General features: G+C 37.1%; 2 protein-coding genes across 3 annotated transcripts in view; one reads left to right on the top strand and one right to left on the bottom strand.

The window, feature by feature from the left end:
* Positions 1-2,541: 2,541 nt before the first annotated feature.
* Positions 2,542-23,794, top strand: LOC107685246 (single-stranded DNA-binding protein 2-like). 2 transcript variants are annotated; one of them, XM_016481761.1, is made up of 17 exons: positions 2,542-2,718; positions 9,350-9,422; positions 11,669-11,730; positions 13,026-13,110; positions 19,781-19,858; positions 21,065-21,124; positions 21,476-21,536; positions 21,769-21,836; positions 21,935-22,002; positions 22,108-22,156; positions 22,240-22,275; positions 22,386-22,440; positions 22,688-22,758; positions 22,832-22,901; positions 23,047-23,078; positions 23,187-23,285; positions 23,372-23,794. In XM_016481761.1, the coding sequence occupies exons 1-17, from the start codon at positions 2,666-2,668 to the stop codon at positions 23,399-23,401; spliced, it is 1,050 nt and encodes a 349-aa protein (XP_016337247.1). In that variant the 5' UTR covers positions 2,542-2,665; the 3' UTR covers positions 23,402-23,794. The 2 variants fall into 2 exon arrangements, with proteins under 2 accessions (XP_016337247.1, XP_016337248.1); XM_016481762.1 differs by having other exon boundaries at positions 21,068-21,124.
* A 1,725-nt stretch (positions 23,795-25,519) lies between these two features.
* LOC107685245 (proteinase-activated receptor 1-like) overlaps positions 25,520-27,709 on the bottom strand; it is a 5,225-nt gene continuing 3,035 nt past the window's right edge. Inside the window, exon 2 of the mRNA XM_016481760.1 lies at positions 25,520-26,994. Within this exon, the coding sequence (XP_016337246.1) occupies positions 25,823-26,994 (1,172 nt within the window). The 3' untranslated portion in view covers positions 25,520-25,822. The remainder of the gene's footprint in view (positions 26,995-27,709) is intronic.

A 27,709-nucleotide genomic window follows, 5' to 3' on the forward strand; every position in this document is an offset into this window, starting at 1 on the left:
GGCTGAAGGTCTGGAATCCATGGCAGCTTTCATTGGCCAAGGCCCGCCCATGAGGCCGTTTGACCGACATGTCAAACAACCAATCACAGTTCGTTTCGTTTCAGCGTCACGCTTCGGGGCGTGGAAATGTCGGCACAATAACAGACCGGTATGTAAAACTCTCTGACTATTTTAAAGATTCTGTGCCGCGAACTTGAAATATTTCACATACTTTTGAGAATCCAGCATTTAGTTGATCCTGATAAGCGCTCATCGTCACAGTTGTAAACACGACGGCTTTCTTCTTTCGTGTGTGGGTTTGGCGCCACGGCATCTTTGTTTCCAGACGGAACGTTATAGAACGCGACACACACGTCTCCCGGAGATCCTGTATAATTCAACCAATCCGATGACCACTTCAAAACTCCTGAAGTGTTTCCACTTTTGTGTGCCATATGCATCAGACATACAGCCAACGGTCCGTGGGCGTGACGTGATGTCTGAGGCTGAGACTAGGGCCTTATCTACTCGTTTACACGAGCGCTCACAGACTGTCAGAGCCGATCCTCCCTATATGCAAAATAAGCAAGCTGCATAGCCCCACCCCGAAACACCAGGGGGCCCCCTTGCTCCCTGATCATTTATTTTAATGCGGTGCGCTGTACGTAAAAATCAGTGAAATCATGTAATGTGAATGTTGTAGTCTTGCTCGAGACTAAAAAAAAACGACTTGAACGCGTACCGAGCCGCGGAAGAGACGGAGTGAAACACGGACAAATGCATTTCATTCATTTGTTCATAACCACTCATACCCCACTCCACCGCGAATATCTGCTTCTGACGAATGAACTGAACTTGCTTCAGTCCGCGTGAAAAAGCAGGAAACAATCAACAAAAGTATGTGGGCTTCCAGCTGTGGCCTGTGGGTGAGACATACTTGAAGCTAATATTGGGCGTGGTTTATATTTACATTTGGACCTGGTGAAAATGAGATCAGTCAGATTAAAAAAAAAAAACAAGCCAGATCTCAAGGGATTGTGTTGGGAAACAAATCTGGGGAAGGCTACAAAATTCTGCTGCATAAAGGCTTCAAGAGCACATGTGGCCACCACAATCTGCCATAAAAACAAAAACAAAACAAAACTGTTTTTGAATTGAATTGTCCACAAGATGGCAGCACGCTAGATGTGAACAAACTTGTTGAACCGGTCCAATTATACCATTATTGACAATTAAATAATACAATTAAATAATAATTAAATTTAGTATCATAAATAAAGGAACACCTTTTCAAAATTTCTTGTACATTCTGAAAGGCCGAGGTTGTCACATCTTTTAATGCAGTGAATATTTCCCAATAAACTTGTAAACAGATGTGGTTCTTTGAAAATGTGCCTTTGTGACAAGTCCCAATAAAAAAAATTAAAACTTGCGCTGACCCACAAATTGGGTATTTGACTCTAAACCTTATGGGAACGAAATTCTTCATTTTTTTTACGATAGTAACTTATCTGTTCTTAATAAAGAGTCACTTACTTTGTCACTTACTTACTTTCACTCCACCTGTTTTTAGTTGCTTAAACTGTTTTTTGTACCTTACAACTGTGAGCAAATATGCTACATTCAGTTTTTATTGCAACATTTATAGAATAAACTCAACATACAAAAATACACACACACACACACTCACATTATGTATTTATATAGCCGGTAAGAAATCTGACTTGATGGTAAATTACCTGACAGGTAACCAGCGTGGATGAAAGTTTATTGGGTAAGTTGTGCATCAGCACTAAGCTTATGAGTAATTTGCAGTAGGCTATTATAATGGATTTCAAAAATAAATAAATAAATAATCCTTAAATCTCAAACAGGTGTGTGTGAATAACTTTTAAACAATCTTAGTGACTCTGAAACCATATTCTGAGAAGAAGAAAAAAACTATTTCAACAGTAATCTTGGTCTGAACTGTATATCTTGTGGATTGTTTTGGAATTGTTCACTAGATGGCAGCACTCTACATGTGTAGTGTACCTTCCTTGCATTAATTAATAGCCTACTTTTATAATGACCAACAACAACACACACATATAATCTGTATTTAAGATGTTTATAGGCATTCTTGGTGAGACGCTTTGTAAGGATATAATGATTCTCAGTGCTGTTAAGTCGTTTGTTACAGTCTATATTCTGGCACACTTTTCATCAACTTCCACAGGGAAACTGCTTAAAAAGCATGGTCACTTGATTTTTCTTTTTTCTTTTTTGTTCTTCTTCTCAGTACAAATGGACGTGTAGCCTACAAAACATTGTACATGCTCAAGTGAAGGTCTCTGAAACTATAAGGAATTAAAAGACATTTGAAGGTTTGTAAGGGTAAAATGTGATTATTAATCTTGAAATAAATCTTTATGTGTAGTCATACTTTCTTGTTCAGACTTTACACCAATCTGGGTCAGAAGAATTCGAATTCACCGGATTACGGGGGCGTGTCTGCAGTCAGAGCGAAAGGTGTTGAGTGGGCGTGGTCATCCAGGTTTCTTTGCTCAGACATCTAGAGAGAGGGCGCCTGTTCACTGCGGTCCATCCAATGGTGAGGAGCTGACTGAGTCGCTATGGTGACGAGATTGTTTCGACAGAAGCTGTGATGGGTTGACAGGTGCGTGACAGTCGCGTCTGTGCAAGCATGTACGCCAAAGGCAAGAACAGCGTGCCATCGGATAGTCAAGCCCGAGAAAAGTAAGTTATATTGATCAGGAGGTGGAGGAGGAATTCTCGCGATCACATCTGCAGTCGCACACAAGAGGAGACATATAAGACAGCAGCTGGCGCATGTAGGCTACTAGGCTACTGTATGCTTCGCCTCTCAAGTTACGTGCTTTCTGCATTATGAGAAGTATTATTAGATCACTTATTGAATCGTGTGGTCATGTAGCAGTCTGTATGATTATCAAGGATAATTTAGTTTCCTTAATCGTTCTTGAGCAGTTCAGGGCAGAATCTTTTTTTTAACAGCACGTAAATAACTAACTCAAATAGTTTGCTTCCTTGTTACTGTGTAGCTCAGTGTTTTATGCATTTTACATTTGAGTGACCTTTCCAGCTGTCCATCTGAATGTCTGTTGGCTGTTATTCCTTGTCTTAGACATTTTGACTGATCGCTAAACAAAACAAGCTTGGTTGTGTTATGTTGTTCTGTGCCAGAAGGTGTTTAAGCGTTAATCATAAGGATGCTCAAACCATTTCACAGTAGGCTAATAGGGCGGTTGACAAATAGTATGGACAACTTTATTTTCAACATCATGATTTTATGCTTAAATGTATTCCTTTCCACATGATTGTTTTTTAGTGCTTTGGCAATTTATTTTATTCTCAACATTTGTTTTAAGGTTTTCTCATTTTTGCTGTCCACTTTGAAAGATTTACTTCGTTTTTTTTAATTAAAAGGTTTTACAAATGAACTGAACATCACTTTTGAGAAATATCATTAAAATGGTGTTCATTCACATGAGACGAAGACATTATATACAATAAGTAGCCTATTCTAGAAACAGCTGTTTTATTCTACATGGACATGGACCAACAAGTAGTCCTTGCTAAAACCATATTTCTAAACAAAATTCGTAGTCAAAGATAAAACTAAAGGTGCTAGGTAATGTGCTGAGGGTCGTTGTATTGTATGTTGAATGTTGTCAGTCCTTTTGCAAGTCAGTCACATCTTAAATTGCATTTAAATTGCAAAGTGCTGTTGGCCGTTTATCTGTGGTGTCAGTTTAGACTTGTGTCTGGTAAACGTAAATTTTTGTAGGCCGATCTCAGTTTGAGGAGTCACAACAGATTAAAACTGTCATATAGCACTAGCAATAAGTTATTATTAATAACTCTCTGTGCTTTTGGGTTTCACTACATATGCATACATATGCGTCCCAAATGAACATTTGCCAAATGCCAGAAGTGAGTAAAATGTTGCTTTTTTTTTTTTTTTTGAGTAAATAAAATGCCAGCTGGCATGTAACCTTATTAGGAGCCGTAACATAATACATGGTTTAAATCTGACCCTCACTCATGTAAGTGATCTGAGCTATTCAAATCAAAGACATGCAAACTGTCTACTAAAGAAAGCATCTGTCACAACGTCTTCTAACAGCTTTTAGCTCAGTGGAAAATGTATTATAGGATGTTTATCTAGAATGCCTGAAGTTTCTTTTCTTCTCTAGAACTCCATGTGGAAACACATATGTGGAATATTCCTCACTTGGAGATATCAAAACAAAATGATGAAACAAAATCACCATGGAGGTTTTTGTGACAGTTTCTGAAGATATCAAATAAATAATTCAGCTGTCATTAATATTATGATTTTATTTATTTCTTTATTTATTTTTACATCTGTGCATTTGTCACAAGCTTTTATCCAAAGCGAATTACATAGCATTCAAACATTTTGTTAGTTCATGCATTCCCTGGGAGTCAAACATATGACCTTGGCATTCCTATCATCATGTTCTATACTGTTTCAGCAGCAGAAAAAAACATTTTTTACAGTTTCATAGCTGTTAAGACATATTAATGAAATTATCATATGCATTCTTGGTGAATGCTGATTTTCAAATAGATGTTTTCTTTGTATTTTCTAATGTGGTGAAAAGTGTTGTTTCTCTGTTCTGCAGTTGTATTCAGTATGTAAGAGAATGACTGGTGTTGTCGTTCCTGCTGCTGGAACAGTTTTCCTGCAGAGTGGTTGGCCTCTGATATTTTTCTCCATCATTGATATGCAAGCAGCATCACGCCGGCCCTACTGCAAGGTTAAGCAAGCGTGACGGCATGGCTTAGAAACCGGCTAGGAGTCTTTCTCTCTGTCTTTAGCCTATGTGTTATACAGCCTTCTTTTTTCACATATCACACACACACAGTCTGCACGGTCCTTTAGTTTTCCCATGTGACCTGTTTGAAATCCAGCAAAGTTAAGTGGTTTCTCCATTATTGTCACTTTGTTCTGTTTCTCCTGTAGTTGTAAACTAGACCAAGAGCTTCTGGTAAGCGTGTATGTTGTAAGTTCTTTTTCAGAGCTGCAGATTTTCTCCCTGCTTTCATCTGCAAGATAAGCTGGCATTTCCTGTTGTGGTGGAGAAAGGCATTGTTTCTCGAGGTGTTGTGCAGCATGCTTTGGACTAAACCCTAAACTCCTGGTTTTCATTCTGTGTGTTCATATGCCTGCTCAAGTCAAACACTATTTCTTAACATCTTCAAAAACATTAAACACGGACACTTGCTTTGTTGTATTTTGTTTGCGTTGTCTGTGCTTTTATAAAATTATGTTCAGTTTTATTGACACGTTATGATAAATAAGAAAGCAAACCACTTCCATATTAACTAGCAGAGCAGAAGAATTTGGGCCCAGTAGGCTGAGAAATGTAGCATTGTCCTGTCCACACAGGATATGAGTTTCATTCCTTACCTAGATGGCCTTTTCCCCTCTAAAATACTTTTGTTGTTCTTTCATAGCTCCATTTCACCTGTTTTGATTCAAAGGCTAAATGGAAGAACTGTTTTTTTTTATCATGTCTTTCCAAATAATGATTTTTTTTTTCAACTGACAGCAGTTTGCACACAATTTTAACCAAAAAGAGAAAAAAACAAAGAAACTAAATCTGCCATGGCCACATTTTGCTTAGAAATAAATCAACTGTAAATTTGCACACAGCCATTAAAAAGTTTGGGATCAGTAAGATTTAAAAAAGGAGAAAGATCTAGAGAATTTTTTCAGCATGGATGCATTAAATTGATCAAAAGTGACAGTAAAGACCTTTAGATTGTTACAAAGAACAACTGTTTCAAATAAATCCTGTTGAACTTTCTATTTGTCAAAGAGTCCTGAAGACAAATGGAAAGATAGAATTAGCACAACTCTTTTCAACATTAATAATAATAAGAAATGTTACTTCAGCACCAAATCGACATATTAGAATGATTTCTGAAGGATCACGCGACACACATAAAAGGTCATAACCATCATAAATGTATACATTTTCAAAGGATTAGTTAAAGATGTCAGGTATACTGATGTTAGGCTCATGCGCACAGTTTTGTTAAATAAAAGCAACTTTTGTAATCTGTCAGCTATTTTACAAATCACGGTTGCAATCATTTTTTTCTGTTGTCCTCATGTCACTCTCCTTCCTCCTTTTCAGCTCTCATCATTAATCATTTATGAGTTCCTGCTTTTCTGCCTCTCCTCTTCTACCCATCTCTATATTTGTCTTTCTGTGTTCATCCTCTGTTCTCTTTCACTGAACCTAATGTTTCAAACACATAGACATATTCATCCCAAATATACAAATACACACAGACAGGATCACCCTCAAACTCCCCGCTCTCTAATGTCTCTTGGGAAATGAGTCTGTTTGTATCTAGCGAGTGTAAGGCAGCCAATGAGAATGTTGTCAGTTCATCTGTAGGACAGGGAAGAGCGCTGTGTTGATGGGATGAGGGCGCAGCATGAGGTTAATGACACACTCTGAGACGATGTGCTCATCTCGCCTCTCTTCTGTTCTGTCATTATTATCTCTTTATATCATTTCTCATATTGATTGTATATCCAGTATCTTGAGCTGTAGTGAACAATTATGAGATCATTTTATTATTACTTGCTTTACCTGTTCCTTTTGTTGTACAAAATAAGTGCATATGTAGCTTCAGAGTTATTTATTCAGGCTTATGTATGTGTGTTAATTTCACGTTTTGATCAATGGCCCATAAATAGCTGCTGAAAACTGTCTTGAAGAGAATCAAACTTGATCGTTAATTATTTTATTTAGGGTTTACGTAATTGGTTATTTGTATTTTTATTTCATTTTTTATTGTATTGTGTATATATATTACAACTAAATTACAACTTGCTTGTTGGTTGTTGTAATTTTTATTGTTATATTTCTTTAATTAACGATGTTTGCTAAAGCAGGCATCATTATTACTGCCCATACTGAAATGAAAATTCATCATGTAACTCTACTACAGTCATGAATAATAGCTCAAATTGTGTGGCTTGTTGAGGAGTGCTGTCACTTTTTATATAGGGACTTATACCTGACTAAGTGATTTTCATCTCTGGCAAATGATAGAAGGAGTGAACAAATTCTATAGACTTTGGAGGAGAAGGCCTTTTTGGCTAAGCAACTACTTACTGTAGCAACTACTCAGAAATCCCTATAACAACCAGTAACAATACCCTGGCAATCATCCACAACACCCTATAGAAGGAAAATGTAAAAATTGAGCTCATCCTAAAACTGGTGAAGTATGCCTGTGCACAGTATCTTTTAATCTTAGACTCTTGAAACCTGGTTTCTTTTCTGTTCTAGTTGGAAGAGTTTGCATTTTGCTCGAAAGAGAGCACAGCTGGAAAGTTCCTGGTCTCTCCATTTCTTTTCTATTCTTTGTCATTAGAATATGAAAGTTTGCTGACAATCTCAGGAGGATTGATTCTCAGGAGCTCAGGACCCCCCGTCATTCCTCCAACCTTCAGATCTCCCCCTCAATCTCACTTGTGTTTGATCTTGGTTTGCCAATGCTCCTAAACTCTTCTGTCATCATTCCACTTCAGCATTTTCTTCTCTTGTACAAACACTGTCTTCTACATTGTGGTGAATGTTCTTCATATTTTGTTTGTCAGTGTATATGCATTCTCTGAACATTTGGGAAAAAAATTTGTTCAGTGCAGGTTTGTGTCTGCAGAAATAAGCAGGAGAGTGAATATTTTGTCTGCATTTGACTGTCTGAAATTATACATTTAATAGGATGCCACTGGACTGTGCTGACTCAGACTCACTTACACATTCATAGAGGATAGGCTACTCGAAAGATTAAAAAAATCATGAGCTTCATTTTAAAGGAATTTTACCAGTATAAAAAAATAAAACATCATGGCAAATATATGGAACTACTGAAAATATCCATGTCAGACTGTGAAATGAAAATGAAATGGTGAACTGAAGAGTAATGGAAACTGAACTCTCAGTGAACCTGATGTTTGCCCAGGTGAAAAAGAAATATATTTAAATTGTGCTTTTTCAGACATACTTACTATATTTAAATTATACTATACTAAGTAAGATGGAGGGCTGATGGAGCTGAGCGTCATCGTAGGTTCCGGAGACCTGGGCAGCCTAGTCGTCCTGACTCCTGGCATACAATATTCTGCACCAGAGCCTTGCAGCTTTAGAAAAAAACAAAACAGAAACAAAATTAAATAACAGATTTTTACATGAATGACTAACATAAGAACATACCGCTATATTTTCTAGTTAATTTCATAGTTCCCCCAAAACAATTTGAATTCTGTCATCACTCACCCTTAAGATGCTCCAAACATCTTAAGACTTTCGTTCATCTTCAAAAGAAAAGCGGAGATATTTTAATAAAAATCTGAGAGATTTGTCCCTCCGATGAAAGAAGATTCACCAAAGATGTTCACGTTTCAAAAAGTTGAAATCGCAAAAAAACATAGCCAAAGTAATCCATATGAATTGCAAAAAAAGTTTGTCTTGATAATGATCTCCAAACTGGGACTCATTTTGATATGCTGTATACACTCATTTTTCCTTATTAAATTCACATATTGGTTATTTAACCATATGAAAGGATACACTGACAGGCCATAAAGAATTGGATTCAATTAAAGGGATAGTGCATTCAAAAATGAAGATAGTTTCTCTTGTGTTAGGATATTCACGTTGTTTTTTTCCCCATGAAATAAAACTATATGCTGACCAGATGTAAATGTAAAAAATGTAAAAAAAAAAAAAAAAAAACATAAAGTTCAATGATTCCTTATGACTATATTATTCTAAACCCATATGATTAAAGTCATTATTCATTGAAAATCTTTTTCTTGGCTCTATCTCTCAAATCTCATTTGTGCACAAATGAAAATGCACATATAGTATAGTATTGAACATTTTCAGAATTAAACTTCAGGCTTTTAGTCATATGTCTTTAGTCTTTTTAGTCTTGACATTGTATTCCATTGATATTTTTATTAGTGCTTTTTGCAGTTTGCCATTCACCTTTTACTTCCACTGTATGAAAAGAGCAGTATTAACATTTTGTGAATGAGAATGAGTAAATGGTGACATAATGTGTAAATGATGACAATTCTGTAAGTTTGCTATTTCAGAGATGCCATGATAATTGTTTCTAATGAACCATTTTAGGAAGCTGAACAATTAAATTTTATGTAGCCACTGGAACCAGACCTAAGATTGGGACTAGCATTAGTATGGAAAGATATATTCATTCATATATATATATGAATGAAATGACACTAAAAAGAAAGTTGCCTAAAAGTCTTCTTAACTTTCTGTCTCTGCAGGTTAGCTCTGTATGTGTACGAATATCTGCTACATGTGGGAGCTCAGAAATCAGCACAGACCTTCCTGTCAGAGGTAGGTGAACTGGAACCTTTTTGCATTTTCACTAAGATCTCTGTGACTGTCACTAAAATGCTTCTAAACACGAATCTATTTAAGACGCTGTAGTTTTAGGAGATAATGTTTACATGTAGGCCAGTAAACGGCTCCAATGAAACCCACACTGTTCTCTGATCCCAGCTTAATCGAGTTACACTGGATACAAAACCACTCTGGCACGAGAAACTGGGCAAACTGTTTCTGTTTAATGGCACGGTCTCATGGAGATGCAGCGGGGGTCTGTAAGCTTATTTCCACGGATTTTCATAGAACTGTTCACTTGCTCTGCTCTGTAAATGAATGCGGTTTATGCTCAACATGAAGATTTAGTTAGAAATAGCTGGTTGTGAAAGGCTTTAGATGACCCAATACACAGAGTGGACAATTTGAGACCTGTTTGCACTGCAGCCACAATTCTTCAGACAGCAAGCAATGTTTTAACTTTCTTCTGAAGGGTCTGTTTTAGAGACACTCAACGTTAATGACTTGACATTCTCTCAAGCTGCGTTTGGGGAAGAGATGTTTATATCTGTGTCCACGACAGCTCGCTTGCTAATGACATGATCACTGACGAGATACAACTGAACAGTAAAAGTAAATGCAGATGAGTGCTGCAGCTCTTGAGTCAAGTAAATATTTGCGAATTACAGAGGAATAAGATCAGATAAATAGTGGAACAGAACAAAGAGAGAAGAGGAAAGACAGAGAAAGAGACTGGCACAATCACAGAGGTAAAAACACAAAGGCTGGCCCACCACTCAGACGTGAACATCAACAAGCCAGACGTACACTGCTGTCGTGACTCAGACCGGCCTCTGTGACTAAGCCAGCCGCCTCATCCATTGTGGCTGGTTTCCTTTGCGACTCCTGTCTTTTGCCACCCTGCTCATGTAACCAGTTCATGCTGGACTTGAACCCAAAAATAGCCGTAGCTCTCGCGGCAATGTATTGAGATAATGTTGGGCACACCCGTGTTGTTTATGGCGGCTGTCGTCAGCGCTTTAATGTCGGTAAACCCATCTCACATGGCCAGTGACTGAAACTGATGATCTCATCGAGACGGATGGTGTTTTCTGTTCCTGTTTAGTCTTTTGAAAAAGAGTTGAGGATGAGAAAGGAAAAGGGTTTGCAGAAGCTTTAGTGATAACTGAACTTCGCTAAACACAGCCTTTTACTGACCGATCTTACCTTAACAAGAGAAGTGAGAGAAGCGTTTGCTCTAGTTCTAAATCAGTGGATATCCTGTGTGTTTTGATAGTATTGAAGACTATTTTTCAGAAATTATCCAATAAAATGTTGCTAATAAGCCTCTTCTTTAAGGCAAGACACTACAGACAAAACTATTGTCTTTTTCATTCACTGCCCAATTTGGATATTTTGGACTATTTTGCTTCCATAATTTGTCTTCTTGTAGACTGGTGGAAAGAAAATATCCAAAATATGCTTTTAAGTGTTCATTTTTATTATAAATAACACTTTAGTTTTTTGTGTCTGTAGATTTCAATTAAAATGCATATAAATATATATATATATATTCATTCTGAAGGTTTTTACAGAGTTAACATTCACCTGATTTATATTAAAAAAAAATTCTGGCTGTTGACAGTAATTTCTGATTCGTGGAGTGATAAAAAGAGATATCCAAAATCTCCGCTGTAAAAACCTTTAACTAACAAAATGAAAACCGTTAACTCTAACAAAATAAAAAACTTTATCTGTCAACAAAATGAAACTGAATGTTCAGATTGCTGTTCTGGAAAATTAATGGAAATTAGTGCATAATTTAATTAGATAATGCCTCATTTACACATATAAACATAAAATAATTTAATAATGTAATAGAAAAAAAAACAGTTGTCCATCTGTGGAAAGTATGGTGACATCTGTTTGTTTAAATCTTTACCCTACTCACCTATAGTGTCTTGCCTTAAAATCTCCAGTTCCTTTCTATGTCATATTCTGCCAAGGAGAGCAGAGCTTAGTGAAGTGTCAATTGGTTAACTGAATTTTTATTAATGACTGAGTCACACTGAAACTGTTTCAAACAGATGCCAAGTAACAGTTTTATTTCTCAGATTTATTCTGGGCACCATGTTTGACTCAAAGTTCAGCTCTCCATGGCAGAATTTGCCCTTAATTATGTTTAAATCACAAAAGGAGCACAGGTCGACTTGTCACTGAATCTTTATAACGCTTTCTTTGTTCTCTGTTTGACTTGGCAGATCCGATGGGAGAAGAACATAACATTAGGAGAGCCGCCTGGGTTCTTACACTCATGGTGGTGGTAAGGAACTGAATGTTTCTTTAGCACTATTTTAGAAAGGCGGGATTAGTGTGCTAAAAGTGTTTTGAGTTATACTTATCAAGATAGGAACGATATATTCATGGGATCTCTAGTTAAAGGGGTCATGAATTTTCCTTCAAATTTTCCTTGATCTTTTGACATGTAAAAGGTCATTGTACTATAAAGCTGTTATTGAAACCAAGCTCAGGAAACGACTTGTTTCCGTTTTTGTCACATTATAACGTCATAGTGCGACAAAAGGCCACCTCTGCAGAATCAGATCAATGACTACTTCTACATCATGGCGTCTTTGGCCCTGCCCACTGTGAGATGAAAAGGAGAGAGGAGCAATAAAGGATAACTGGACTAAAAATAACATTACCTTCCAAAGGATCCTGCAAATGAGCTGCTGCTTTCTGGAAAGAGGGTGAAGCCTTTACTGTTCCTGCCTTGGTTACTAAGGCAATAACAAAGAAAACATCTGTTTGTTTTTGGTTGTCGTCATCTCTTTGGGTATTGTGTCAAAAACACAGTTCACTTAAACATAGTCGGTTATGTCTGCGAATATAAAATCTGAACGTGTATCAGTATATTAGATCTATGAAATGGCGCCTCTCAGACATGGCGACAGCAAACTACGCAACTCAACCAGACCTCGCCCCCGATATTGTTTTTGCTCATGCCTTAGGGGTGAATTATTTAAATGTGGGATATTATGACGTGCACGTTCCCAGAAGAAAACTGAGGACTATAATTGAAGTTCAGAAACAGCTTACTTATATAGAGAAAAACTCCCTTTAGAATTGACTTTTTGTTAAATACTAAGGTGTTTATATTCTGTATATGTGCATTATGGAACATCTTGTTGTCTGGATATATGCAACACAAAATCCAAGAAAATAAACAAAACCAATAATATAATATAATATAATATAATATAATATAATAGGGAAGGAATTCATTAAGGTGATGATCATGGCTGTTCTGAGCAGTTTGTGATCAGATTCTCCCAATTACATTTTTTTTTTTTTAAACAATACAAATACCTTTACTGTCATTTTTGATCAATTTAATGCATTCTTGCTGAATAAAAACATAGTTTATTTAAAAAAAAAAAAACAAGAGAACACTTGAGGAACTCCAAAAGTGAGGAACCCCAAGTTATAATATAGATTCTCTGTGATTTTTACCAAGTTAGTGCGAAAACTTGAACTTTAATTAACTGAGAATAGTCATTTATTCTCAGACTGCAGTAACAGTCTTTTTTATAATATATTGTACATCTTTTATTGCAGTGTTTTCTGGGACCTCTACTGTGCTGCTCCTGAGAGGAGAGAAACATGTGAGCACTCAAGTGAAGCCAAAGCTTTTCATGACTATGTGAGTATAAATATGTGTTCTCTTACAATGAGGATAATCATGATTTGGTGCAGGAACCACATTTTTAATGGCTGCTGAAAGCAAGAACCCAATTTTTAAAGAGAAATGAAGGAGGCATTTAGAACCACTAATAAATCAATGAATACATTTGAGTGTTTTGTACTATAAACAAAACCAGTATGAAACCACTGACGTGTAGAACAGCAGTTACAGCTGGTCTCTGGAGAAACCTTGCAGGATAATGGTGAGTGAGTGTACAGCTCATAGAAGGAGAGGTGAGCAGGAGGGGAATGGAAAGCGGGAAGGATGATAAATTGGTGGTCCGTGCTGGAGGCATTAGCAATGATGTCATACATTTGCGGTCGTCTTGGCTAGAGGGAGGAGGACACCTTGACCTATTCTGAGTATGAAAGAGAGAGAAATAGGGAAGCATATAGAGTGAGCGACAGAGTGTGATTAGATTAAAGGCTTGTCTATAAGAAATGACTCATTTGGATTAGGTCAAAATCAGCATAATAGCCTCATTGTTCCTCTAATACCTTGATTAAAACCGCAATGACTCCACCTACAAGTCAGGTACCTGTTTGTCGGCCACAAATTATGTAGATCTCACGACCAGAATCACTAAGATTAACTGCTGACCAACCACAGCTCATTACGGTAAAAGCCTTCGCTTTAAGTTCATGCTTCAATCATGTGAAGTGATTCCACACTGATTCTCATCCGTGCGTGAAATGTTAAAGACACGTCATTAAATCATAAAATACTTTAAAGTGATCTATGATCATGGCTACATTGTGTTTAGCAAGTTTCATTAAAGTAAGCCAGCAATCATATTTCCAGAGGTGTTTTCATCTTAATGAATCTATATGTTCATAAAGGTATATATAATTAAATATAAAAATATTATTAAATTGCTTCACTTAAAGTGATAGTTTGCCCAAAAATAAAAATGATGTCATCATTTACTTACCCTCAAGTTGTTTCAAACCTGTATGAGTTTGTTTCAGCTGTTGAACACAAAAGAAGATATTTTGAAAAATGTTGGTAACCACCAAACCATTGACTTCAATAGTATGAAAAAAAAATACTATGGAAGATAATGGCTACCGTCAACTGTTTGGTGGTTACCAACATTTTTCAAAATATCTTCTTTTGCGTTTAACAGAAGAAAGCGATTCATACAGGTTTGGAACATTTTCATTTAAATTTGTAATTAATTTTTAGTGAAATAACTCTGAAAATATGTGGTCTCTAATATTTGTGTGCTTTTTAGCAAAGCAACAGTAATGATTATACATAACACGTATTGTAATATTCTCACTTAAGATACACATCCAAAATGTGAAGTAACTAAATCTTGAAGAATGATCCAGCGACTCACCCCGCATTGATTTCCATTGTTTAACTGCCATTTTTTTAGCATGGAAATATTGTCTGCTGTGCTGTAAGTGCTCTTCAGATTATTCTCTCCTGCCTAAATGAGCACATTCCATTTCCCTGGCAATCATAAACACACTCTATTTTTACCCACTCTTTCTCATTGTGTTCCCAAAAAAAAACAAAAAAACTCAGCAGACAATGACTGGTACTCTGTTGCCTTTCTGTCATTTAACATGAATGGAATGAAGTCTGAGACTCTGGAGATCACTCAGTGTTATTTAGTGCTACACTTTGCATGCTCTTTTCCTTCAGTCACCTTTCAGGAAAGGAACAGTTTGCCTGTTAACTAGGTCCAGTGAAGATAATCATACATTTGAGTTGTTGGAATAGATGCATACAATTGTATCATTACATTACATATTGCTGAATCTTCAGTCTTCTTCTATGGTAAAGTGTGACCTTTTTATTAAGTTTTCTGTATTTGTTTCTGTCATAGAATTTTTTGTCATGATTGTTAGATTTAAGAATCAGGATCTTTTTATTTTGCTCCTTAAATCAATAAGTTTATATAGTACTTTGTCAATCTCATTATAATCAATTTTAAATCATAGTAAATTATAATGAAAAATAAGAGAGCACACTGTTTACACCAGCATAGCTCTTAAATAATTCACAATAAACTACTAAACCATATTATAATTTAACATATTCTGGTACACTATTACGCCACACTTGTGTCTAGTAATGCAATCTGAAAGCATAAATAGCGGATCATAAAAAACAGCATATATGATTGTTCCTCCACCTGTAACTTTAATTTCACTGCAAACTGAAATAACTTGGAAACTAAAAATATATAGTGGCTGAAGGTCTGGCTACTTGAGGCTAACGAACATACTAAAAACCTAAATGTGAAATGTTCTTTTCAGGTGTTTTATTTACTTTTTTACCATTATTTTACCCATTTTATAGAAATTCAATATATGACTCAATATCACACTGATGTTATTCCTGGTTAAACCATGGTGCTCTATTAAATATATAAAGTCATTTGTTGGTAAGTAGTTTGTAGCTAAAACTACAAGTGATTTTATTAATCAGCACCATTTAATAAATCAGCAAATCCTGAGCATTTTTTTTTTCCAAGTTCTGATAAGCCTTTAACACAATGTCTTTACATGAACATCCTTCATATTCTCTATTGATGTTCTCCTGTCTGGCTTAGGGCTAGTCTCTTCTGCGCTTTCATTTTCTTTGTGTTCACACAGAGTAGAACACAAACAGCAGCAAATTAAACATGAGAGAAAGAGGGGAAGCACGGCAGCATGAAATAGCTTATAATATTATGCAGCCTATTCAAGCATGTTAATAAAGATTTTCACCCCTGAATGGAGAGAGATATTTCACACAGTGTACCTACATTCAGAGCTTAGATTTTTGCTGCCACACTCAATAGTGTAGCCTACATGTGCTTTTTGATCCTTTCTTATCTTAAATGTTTATCTCTTGGCCAAAATCTTTGGGTGCTCAAACTTTTTACTTTAAAATATGTTAATTCAGTGACTATGATAACATGTTAACACATTTAATGAATGATGGGTAGCTTCTTATGTTCGTTTTTTTTTTTTTTTAACAATATTGTGGCATTATTGGATGAAGTACTCAAATAATACAATTACAAAAATATACTCATTGAGATTACATAACAGCATATCACCTTATTATTATATTATATTATAAATATGTTGAGAAATAATACATATTCCTATAGTTTTATGTTTTTATTCATAATAACATTTATTCTAATAATTCCTCTAAAAATAACTTTTTGTTCATGTTTACCATCTATCACATTGTTTTACTGATTTCCCCTGTGTTGTTTGGGCCAGTGTGAAAGATGATCGGCATGATGGGGAGAAGAATCCTTTTATTATTATTGTGTATTTAATCTCAATATGGGTTGATGCACACAATCTGAGCCAGGGTACTTTTACACACAATTGAATTCGTATGCATACACATATTCTCAGAGGTTCCTGTAATGTCTGGCTGGCCGTGTTCCAGAGGTCGAGAGGTGGATTCAGGGTAGTGAGTTAGCAGCTGGGATGGGTACTCATTGTGGGTTAACTGAAAAACACTGTTGTCCTGAAGAAACCCCCTCAAACACACACAGAAGCAAACACACACTAGTTGGTTAAAGCTTGCCATCTGTACAGCAGAGAATGTTTCCAGCAGAGAGAGACAGCAGGAGAGGAGATGTGGCGAGGATGACCTCATCACTGCATTCGATTAGACTGCAGATATTGTGGGAAAGATTGCCTGGTGGTTATAGGACTGCATCATTACCCAGGAGGCTTCTGGCTCCATCGTTAACACACAACCAGTGCTCCAAGTTGTCATTCTAAATCTGATATTGTGCTTTAATGGGTTGTTAACAGAATACATTCAAACAAAAAAAAGTAAAAAAATTTTTAACTTGAGTGGGCCATTTTTGGAATACTGCAAACGACACAAGCGCAACAGTGAAACGTGCTGGCCTAGCATGTATTTTACATGGAAAAACAACAGAAAACTGACAGTGGAATCCAAATACACATTCCGTGTGAATGCTCCAACAAAAAAACAGTCCCAAATCCATAGCAGAATCAACTGTTGAGATTTCAAGCAATGAGTAGCATTCCCGAATGAATAAGAGTAAGCTGAGTGAAAGATTCAATGACTCGCTCATAAACACCAGCTGTATCCCAATTCAGAGGCTGAATAAATGTGGCGGAAAGAATCAGTTGAGTGAAAGATTCAGTGACTCACTTATAAACACAAGCTGTATGTTGACGTACCTTAAAGATGTGATTTTATAGATAGTTTATACTTTTTATTATGTACATAAATTGACCAAAGTGAACATATTTAGACAGGTTGTGAACCCTGCTTTGTTTTCAGTTGACAGTTGAATATAACTTTCAAAAAGGTTCAGTACAAATGTTACTGCCACTCGTCAACACCAGCTGTCACAGTTTCTAGGTGACAAGAGGCTATGCTGCCCTAACAACACTTGGTTTGGTCATACCTTCGAAGTCCGCGTCCTTTCTAAGGATGCAGCCCCTGAATTGGGACATAGCTACGTACAGTCACCTGTTTAGTTACTGAATGAATCAGTGTTTTTGTAAAATACATGACTCAATGAGTCACTAACAAAGACAGTCACTGGTCGCCACCTACTGGCGTAAGGAAAGACTATAGCTGTACATTTCTCCACCACAAATCACAATAGATTCACATCCTGTCAGGAAAGTGGCAAACAGTAAAAGTCCCATATTCTATTCGGGACACGATGTACATATTTACTTTCTACCCTATAAATACACATCCAATTGTTTATTGTTTTGGGGTAAAACTTTTCTGGATTTATGTTTGGTTTGCACAAGAAGTGTCCAATGGCATGATAGGGGATGAATAGATGTGGGGAGCAAGGGAGAGATTAATAGAGAAGGGCAGCTAGAGTCTTCCTTCCTGTCTGTATCACTGGTATATTTCCTGTTGTTATATTGCTCTGTCTGTGTTCTCGGCTGGTTTAAAGGCTAATCTTACCATCATATACACATGGCTCAGGTTCACGTGTCACTATAATGTATCTCGGTTGTCTCTCAGTGGAGCTTATGTAACAAGTCACATGCTTAAAAGAACAGATGTGAGAATGCCTGAGATTATAAAAGTTGCTTGTATTTTGGATGAATGTCGGTGTGTGAATTTGATGTTGTATTTCAATAGATGAATATCTCAATCTCTCTCACGTTAACTTTGGACTGTTTGGTTAAATGAACTGAATTCCAGTTTTCCTTTACCACATTCATCCTCCATTCAAGAATTCTTCTTACAGACTGGATCTAATGTTTTATGTTCCTCTCTTTTGATCTGAGTAGATTTATTTCTTTAGTGTGAGGAATAGGGATGTTGTCCTGATGCAGCTGATGAGAAATTCTAGACAAAGGGACTTGCCATTCCACCCACGTTTCTCTAATGAGTAGAGAAATGAGTCTCTACCCAGCCAGCCACTGGAGGAATCTCTTTCTCACACACACACACACACACACACACACACTCTCACTCACTGCCTCCTTATTGCAGACAGAAGGAGCAAATCTAATAAATATGGAAATGTATGAACTTAGAAATAGAGTGAGCTGCTGAAGGCTTAAACTTTTAAAATCTGGAACATATTGGCTGTGTATATAGTACAGCTGTTTCTTTACAAAGTAAGAAACATTAAAAATTTACATTTATAGGATAAATAATTTCCATTGCACTTGTATGTACTAGTATACATTTTGAAATAATTGTGACTGGCCATATCTGGACTTGGAGTCTTCTGAGAGAAATACGAATCAATTTGGTGCAGTCTATCCTCAAAATTGGACTGTGTAATCATAATTTTCCCTCATTTTTTTCTTTTGGTTTTTGGGATAAAATGCATTATGACCCAGACATATTTTTTTGTTATTTTCACCCTAATTACTAATAAGTACTGTAGAGTATACAGACAGGATTCATAGGCATCCAAACAGCCATCATTAACCACTGGGGTTCATGGCACTGGGTACGGTCAGATAACTGCCATGAGTGTATGTGAGGGGCAAACGGGAAAGCAGTTGCTTCTGTTCCATTTCCAACGAGTACAAAGCCTAAACCACCAGCGAAACTGTAGTACATCAACACTAGTGATGTTAATTATTCAGTGGACAAAATGTGTTTGCCAGAAGGGTCATCTTCTCAGTGTCTGTCTTCCCACTGTTTCATATTTCCTCTCATTGTCCGAGCCTTAGGTTTGTGTATGTGCATGTTATTGCTGATGGCTGTTTAATGACCTCCATCTCTGTGCTGTCACCTCTGCTGTAAAGAGAAGTCTCTTTTAGAAATACGTTATGCTTGTTATGCTTAATGTGTTTACAGTGTGCCTGTGCTTATAGTGCAGTGACTTTTTTATGTGACTTTGCAGTGTACAGTAACTTGTCTGGCCATAAAAAGAGCAGCAATTATTATACAGTGCTGATGTTTAAAGTCATTTTTGCTGCTTGTTTATTGCTCTGGTCTTCAAAATGTCATTCATTTTCAGGTTATTTATAACATGCATATGTTTTTATCAAAGTCATATGTAACATCCGACTCCTCTTTAACAATCTTCCTGTGTCTTGTATGTTGTTTTTCTTTATGAAGATATTTGAGGATATTTCATCTTGAGTTTTGTGTGTGTGTGTGTGTGTGTGTGTGTGTGTGTGTGTGTGTCCTGTAGAGTGCAGCAGCAACACAGAGTCCAGTGATTGGAAGTCCTCCTGGAGATGGTATGCCTTTGCCCCCGGGATTTTTTCAGGTACACACACACACTTTTTTTTTATATGTATGAAGTATTGCATCTTTAGCATTTTTTGGCTAAAGAGTGTCCTATCCTGACTAACATATTTATTAATACTTATTTTATATATTGTTTTTAACTTTTAAGTATTAAATTGATTTAAACTTTATTTCATTGAAATATCTTTTTCATAAAGGTCACTGAATGACGGTGCTTTTTTTACTGTCTGAAACACAACAAAACATGGAAGAAATAAATTCAGATAAAAGCAGTGAGAAATTATTTTCTTCTTCTGTGACTGACAGTTGAACCGGGAGAGATGTGCTGAGTCAGGAGAGATTATGAATGAGTGGGCAATTAAATATTTATTCAGGCCAAGAAAACTATATGTGGATGTCTGTAGCAGCAGATTATGCAAGGATTTCCACACTTTCATTTTTAATTGGAAAGAGGAGATGTGCGTCTTTTCAATTATTTGTTTAATTATCTTTTATAATGTGTTATATTTGAAGGAGGATTTCGAGTGCATGAATACTGGACTGTGTGTACGTCAGTGATAATGCACCAGAACATACACTGATTAACTGTCAGCAGCCAGTCTGAGAGCTGCTGTCTTGCCTGATGTGTTTTGACAATCGCTCATTGATAGTCTCAAACTCAGATTCCCAAAGAATCCAGCTGTCAGCTCTAACAATACTTTCTTCAGTTGTCCTCTCTAACTCACACAGTTTGATCCAGTTTTATTTTAACCAGCCGTCTGAGATATCAGCTTTGAACTTCGCAAATACATATCTGTTGAAATGCAGCACTTTCCTTTGTATTGAAGCCAATGTGAATTGCTGTTTGCAACCCATTTTGTGTGATGTGTGTGAGTAAAACAGGATAGTTATTCATTAGAATTTGATTTAGTGATGAAAAGTAGAGAAAAGTGTAGTCACTCAATAGACTTCTAGAAATTGCATGAGTGTTTTTACAATGAGGTATGAATTAAAGCCACATATGTTGCCGATAAAGTTATAAATTTGAACTTGAAGACTGAACTCTTTGAACTCTAACTTGAGACTGAATTACAGATGTAAAATACAATGTTGCAGTGTTGCCATCTGGTGGTGTGATTTATGGTGCCACTCAGTTGCTCTGGTTTGCTTGCTGGATGAACCATGAAAATTGTTGAGTGATGTAGACTAAATTAATTAATTGTTCTCTGTCCTTGTGTTTCCTCAGCAGTTTATGTCTCCTCGATACCCAGGTGGGCCCAGAGGTTCTCTCAGAATACCCAATCAGGTATTTATATATTCTGCTTTCGGGATCTAAAGTTTTCATTCAAGTCAAGTCAAGTCAAGTCAAGTCTGCTTTATTGTCAATTCTTCCACATGTACAGCACATACACACAGAGAATTGAAATTGCGTTACTCTCAGACCCTTGGTGCATACAGATAACACTAACAGTAGAACATAAATACAGATATACAGATTAAATATAAAATACAACTATACAAATAAGGTAAATGTAAAAAAAGAAAATATATAAAAAAAAAAAAAATATATATATATATATAAAGCAGCACACGGCAGATAGAGTGCAAACCAGTGAAAATTCAGTGCATGATAATGACTGTTACTTGATTTGAACAGGCTTTGGGCCCTGGGAACCAGCCTCTATTACCCAGTGGGATGGATCCTACAAGACAGCCAGGTATTTCAAATGCTAACAACTCTGTAAATATGACAGTATGATCAAGTCCACCTCACCACCTACCCTTTGTGAAATGCTTTGGATAATTTTATTATTAAATTTACATCCAACAAAATTGACAGAAATCCTCCCAAATGTATTGAAATTGTGTCTGTAGATTCTGTAAACAGCTGTAATAATACATCAAACTATGAAATATGAAACCGCTTTGCTTCCTTTTCCCATTTGTAAGGCCATCCCAACATGAGTGGGCCCATGCAGAGGATGGCCCCTCGAGGAATGGTTCCTATTGGACCACAGGTGAGTTATCCATGGATAATTATGTACATTTGTATAAGCATGTTACAGTGCTCGCAATCTTAATTTTAATGTGTTATTGGGTATAATTGGTGTTCCAGAACTATGGTGGTGGGATGAGACCTCCCCTAAATGCCCTTGTGGGGCCTGGGATGCCTGGGATTAACATGTAATTGTATTCACATTACAGTCTATTATCATTCCATAAAGAATCCCTATTATACTACTGTATAAAGTTGTATAACACTGTATATTTGTATACTGTTGTGTAAAGGGGTCCTGCAGGAGGAAGACCATGGCCAAATCCACCAAATAACAATTCGGTTAGTTCTCATCATGGTATGTGATAACTGATCAAAAGTCTTGTGTCCTAAACTATATAAATACCCGTACTTTCTCCCTGCAGATCCCTTATTCATCCGCGTCTCCGGGCAGTTATTCGGTAGGTAATGTTGTCCAAGGTTGTTTGTTTGTTTTTTTGTTACCTTGTCTGAGGTAACTTTGGGTAACACACTCTGGTCATTTGAATAAGCAGCACCAGTGTGTTTGTAGGGTCCCCCAGCAGGAGGTGGCCCTCCAGGAACACCCATCATGCCCAGTCCCGCAGGTAACAAATACTGAATCAGTCAGCACAATACTAACTACTTCAAGTCCAATGACATTCTGTAAACCTTTTAAGGCATCATAGGGAAACAAAAGGATTCTGTGAAAAGCCTTGTTCATGGCTTCTAACATATCTTGATTAGGTCAAATTCTAAAAAGGCAGCAATGCATTCTTTACCCATACCAAGTCATTTATTTTGTCTTTAGCTAAAAATGAACTACTAATGTGTGATGTACAATATTGATTTTAGAGTCAAACAACTCAAGTGACAACATGTACAGCATTATCAGCTCAGTCCCTCCAAATGGAAACAGACCAAATGTGAGTCTTGGTAGTTTCTGAAATATGGACATGTAAAGTGTATTTGGTATTCTTATGGGATTTTTCCTTTCAGTTTCCATTAGGTTCAGGTTCTGATGGCCCAATAGGCAGCATGGCAGGCATGGAGCCTCATCATATGAATGGTACGACAGATTTAAATGACATTACACAAGTCAACATATACAGTATATATACATATACAGTATATATATACACACTATATATATATAATCATCCATTTGCACATTGAATACTTTAAAGTCTCTTCCTTTTCCCTCCATTCAACAGCAGGATCTGGCGACATTGAAAGCCTCCCAAAGGTATGGGGCATTTCCGTACTGTTATGACAGACATTTAAACAGTGACGACCATTTCTCTGAAATTCATTTGTGGTTTCTGTCCTCAAACTCAATGTTCACATTCATCAGAGCTCACCAGGAAACCTCAGCATGAATAATCAGCCTGGCACACCAAGAGATGATGGAGAAATGAGTGGCAACTTCCTCAACCCATTTCAGAGTGAAAGTGTATGTATGCAGAAAGCCTTTTCTATAGGATAATTTGTGTTAAATACAGCAGCAGCTGTCATTCAAACTACCTTCCTGTCTTGCAGTATTCTCCAAACATGACAATGAGCGTGTGAAAGGACAGCACAGGAGTTATGTTTTCACCGTGTTCAGCAAAAAAACAGGATCTTCTCAAAACCGGCTCTTTGGTTTTCTACTCATTTTGTCTTTGGTGAACTATTATGAATTACAGTAACGTCATCCTACACTAAATCTGAATAAACTTAAGCAAGCCATGAAAGGAAGCTGAAGACACCTAGAAGAAGCTTTTCCACCGTTTTTTATCATTCCATTGTTAATATTGTCCTGTCTCCTGTTTGGATTCACACAGGGCTCAATCCATTTTTTAATTATTGAATCTTTCCACAAGTTTTTGTATGTACCTTTTTTATGTAATTTTTTTTTTTCTGTGGTATGCAGCATAGCTGATACCAAAAAAACAGCAGTTCCTTACATGTAATAAATAAAATTCTCCACTTTTAGATGCAGCATAATTCACACAATTACACTCTGTTATGATTGAACAGCAGAAAAAATATTTTTTGTTGTTGAGTGAGCTAAATATGACATTTCAAGGCCTTCATCATATTGCGTTGTTTTCAAACGAAGTTAAGCAAGGATTTGATCAGATGACGATCACTGACAAAATCACCCATTATCAAACACATTGTTTAGGCGAACCAAAGGTTGGCTTAATTTCATTTTTGCTCCAGAATAAGACAAATGTACAGTATATCCCTTAATGTAATGGACTGACCTGAATTTTTTCAAAATTTCTTGTCATGTTGGATTTGTTCTTGTAAATACAGCTATCTGTAAAGAATCTGGATATGCTGATATAAAAATCATTTTCACCATTTGTAGTGTGTGTTTGTGTATGTAACCTTTCTTGAGGAAAAAAAATTGCACAAGCCAGAAGCCACCATAAATTAATTGTGTTAGTACATTCTCGTTGCGTAGATGGTAAAATAATATTCTTGTTGGATATGAAATTTGAGGTTAAAGAGACACCTAGATTGAGACAAACCAATATATGTAACCCTGGACCACAAAACCAGTCATAAGGATCAATTTTTTTAAATTGATATTTATACATCATCTGAAAGCTGAATAAATAAGCTCTCCATTGATGTATGATGGATTGTTATAGGACAATATTTGGCCGACATACAACTATTTGAAAATCTGGAATCTGAGGGTGCAAAAAAAATCAAAATATTGAGAAAATCGCCTTTAAAGTTGTCCAAATGAAGTTCTTAGCAATGCATATTACTAATCAAAAATTAAGTTTTGATATATTTTCGGTAGGAAATTTACAAAATATCTTCATGGAACATGATCTTTACTTATCCTAATGATTTTTGGCATAAAAGAAAAATCGATAATTTTGACCCATGGCTATTGCTACAAATAAACCTATGTGACTTAAGACTGGTTTTGTGGTCCAGGGTCACATATCAGTGTTCAAAGCACAAAATATGTTGGTGACCAGCTATATTGGTCATTTAAACAAGATTTGAAGCCTGTATTTACATCATTTGCATTGTTATACACTACCGTTAAAAAGTTTGGGGACTGAAATATTTTTTAATTGTTAAAAAGAAGTCTCATGCTCACCAAGACTGCATTTATTTGATCAAAATACTCTATAAACAGTAATGTTGTGAAATATTATAATTTTAAATAACTTTCCATTTTAATATATTTTAAAATGCATTTTATTCCTGTGAGCAAAGCATAATTTTTTTCCTCATTCTTCAGTGTCACATGATCCTTCAAAAATCATTCTATTATGCAGATTGGGTGCTGGAGAAACATTTCTTAGTATTACCAATGCTGAAAACAGTTGTGCTGCTAATTGTATCTTTATGAAAACGGTAATACATTTTTCAGGATTTTTGTGATGAATAGAAAATTCAAAACCACAGTATTTTCTCTGAAATATAAATCTTTTGTAACATTATAAAAGCCTTTACTGTCAATTTAATGCATCCTTGCCGAATAATTTTTCTGACCCCAAACTTTTGAAAGGTAGTGCACGTTTGTAATATCTACCTAAAGATAAAACCATAGGTGGAAAGGTTTTTGAGAATTTTCACCAAGTAAAATCCAGCCATCAAGTAAATTACGGTGAACAGAAAATTTAACATACAACTGTAATTTTTGTTTTTACAAAGCATTAAGTGTCCGATATGTAAATATGCATTTATTGGCAAGAATATAGCTTTTTGACATGGTAACAAATACAAACATAAAGAAAGAATCTATACATTAGCAGAGATGATATAAAAGCGATTTTAACGAAACGATTTAAGTGCCAGTCATTTGGATGTTCTTGGAAATGTTATGATGGAGTGCAATCAACTCCTAAATGTCATGAGCTGGACCTGATCAAATAAATGATTTAAAGTCCTTGGAAACCTGCTACAGCAGGTTTGAGAAGGTCTCTCACCCTGACCAGCTGCAAAGTTCTCAAACCCCGTTTAAAATCAGTCTGCTCATGCCATCAGCTTCCTGTACTGGTTGCTCACGCTGCTTTTAAAAGTCTCCAGCTTGCTTGATCTGGTGGTGCTGGTGAACTGTGCGCTCCTCTCCACGCCTGACGCTCCCTGACACTTGAGAAAGGCGAGAACCTGTTTTTGGCACTGAGACGATCCGAAGTAGTACATGAGGGGGTCCAGACAGCAGCTGACGCTCCCTATGCACGTGGACACCAAGTACGCGGCGTAGGACGCGTCGTTGTGCTTGTGCGCGAACTGCACGTAATGCGACAACAGGATGATGTTGGTGGGCGCGAAGCATATGACGAAAACAGAAAAAACCGTTACGGCCATAAAGACGGCCCGCGTTTTTTTCGCGCGGTTTTCCACGTTGGCCGCGCACAAGGCTTGGATGATGCGCACGTAGCAGACGGTGCTAAAAATGAGCGGGATGAAGAAGAAAAGCGAAGAGATGATGGGGAAGAAGTACAGGTAATACTCGCGGAGGTGGTGGAGGTCAAGGACGTCGTGACAGGTGGTAATGCCCAGGTCAGGTAGGTGAATGGTTTGATTGGAAATTAGCAAAGGTGTCACACCGCCGATGGACAGAAGCCACATGGCAGCGCACACGACGGACGCGGTTTGTGGACTGCGCCAGGTGAGCGAGTTCATCGGGTAAACGACAGCCATAAAACGGTCCACACTGATGCACATCATGAGCAGCACAGAGCAGTACATGTTACAGTAGAAAGCGGCCGTGACGAAGCGACACATGCCGGCCCCATATATCCAGTTGTTTCCGTTGTAATGGTAGGCTATCCTAAACGGGAGCACCAGGACGAACAGAAGGTCGGCGCAAGCCAGATTTATCATATAAATCACCGCCGGTTTTTTCGGTCTCACTTTGCGCACAAACATGACCAGCGCCAGGAGATTTAGGGGAGCGCTGATGATAAACACTATAATGTATATTGTTGGGATGACAGCGGTCAACACGCGGCCTGTGAGGAAGCTGGAGGCCTCCGGAGAGATGTGATAAGTCTTTTTAGCCACATGGTGGTGGTGATCTTTCTTGGGTTTGGATACTGGACCCGAGCCTGAGCCGCTACCCTCCTCCTGCACGTCAAGGAAATCAATTGGCTCGTCGGTGACGGTGAGGAAAAAACCAGAAAATGTCCGAATATACGATTCTGGAAAAAGAATGATGAAACATAATGAAACTATTTAGGTGTAAAATGTTTGCTTGAAAAAAAAAAACAAAGTCACATAAATCTTTTTGTTTCCTGGTTATAATGATTCCTTAAAGGGATAGTTCACCCAAAAATGAAAATTTGATGTTTATCTGCTTACCCCCAGGGCATCCAAGATGTAGGTGACTTTGTTTCTTAAGTAGAAAACAAACAAGATTTTTAACACAAACCGTTGCAGTCTGTCAGTCTTATAATGGAGGTGAATGGGAATCACGGCTTTGAGAGTACTGTCCTGAGCGGCGGCACGTCCTCCGGAGCGCTTTCTCAACAGCAGGCGCATGAGGCGTCTTCTTCTTCTTGCTTGCTTTACGGCAGATCGCAGACTTATAAGTGCATTACCGCCACCTATCAAGTGGACCATTGACACTTTATCTACAATCTCAATTAGGAGTGTCAATGGTCCACGTGAGAGATAGGTGGCGATATGCACACAGGATGTAACACGCCAAAAAACGGAAGACGACGACGACGCGCCTGTTGAGAACGTGCTCAGGAGGACGCGCCGCCGCTCAGGACAGTTCGAAAAGTTTGGACATTGCGTGAATCAGAGGTTAAAAAACGATATAAATACTGTTCAGTTTCTTGTACGTTTTGTGTCTTTACACATCAATGTATTGTCACGAGCCGCAGGGTTTAATTTGGTTTTGTTTGTGTA

This window comes from Sinocyclocheilus anshuiensis, unplaced genomic scaffold (assembly GCF_001515605.1).
Source record: "Sinocyclocheilus anshuiensis isolate Anshui unplaced genomic scaffold, SAMN03320099.WGS_v1.1 scaffold577, whole genome shotgun sequence".
NCBI classification, from domain to species: domain Eukaryota; kingdom Metazoa; phylum Chordata; class Actinopteri; order Cypriniformes; family Cyprinidae; genus Sinocyclocheilus; species Sinocyclocheilus anshuiensis.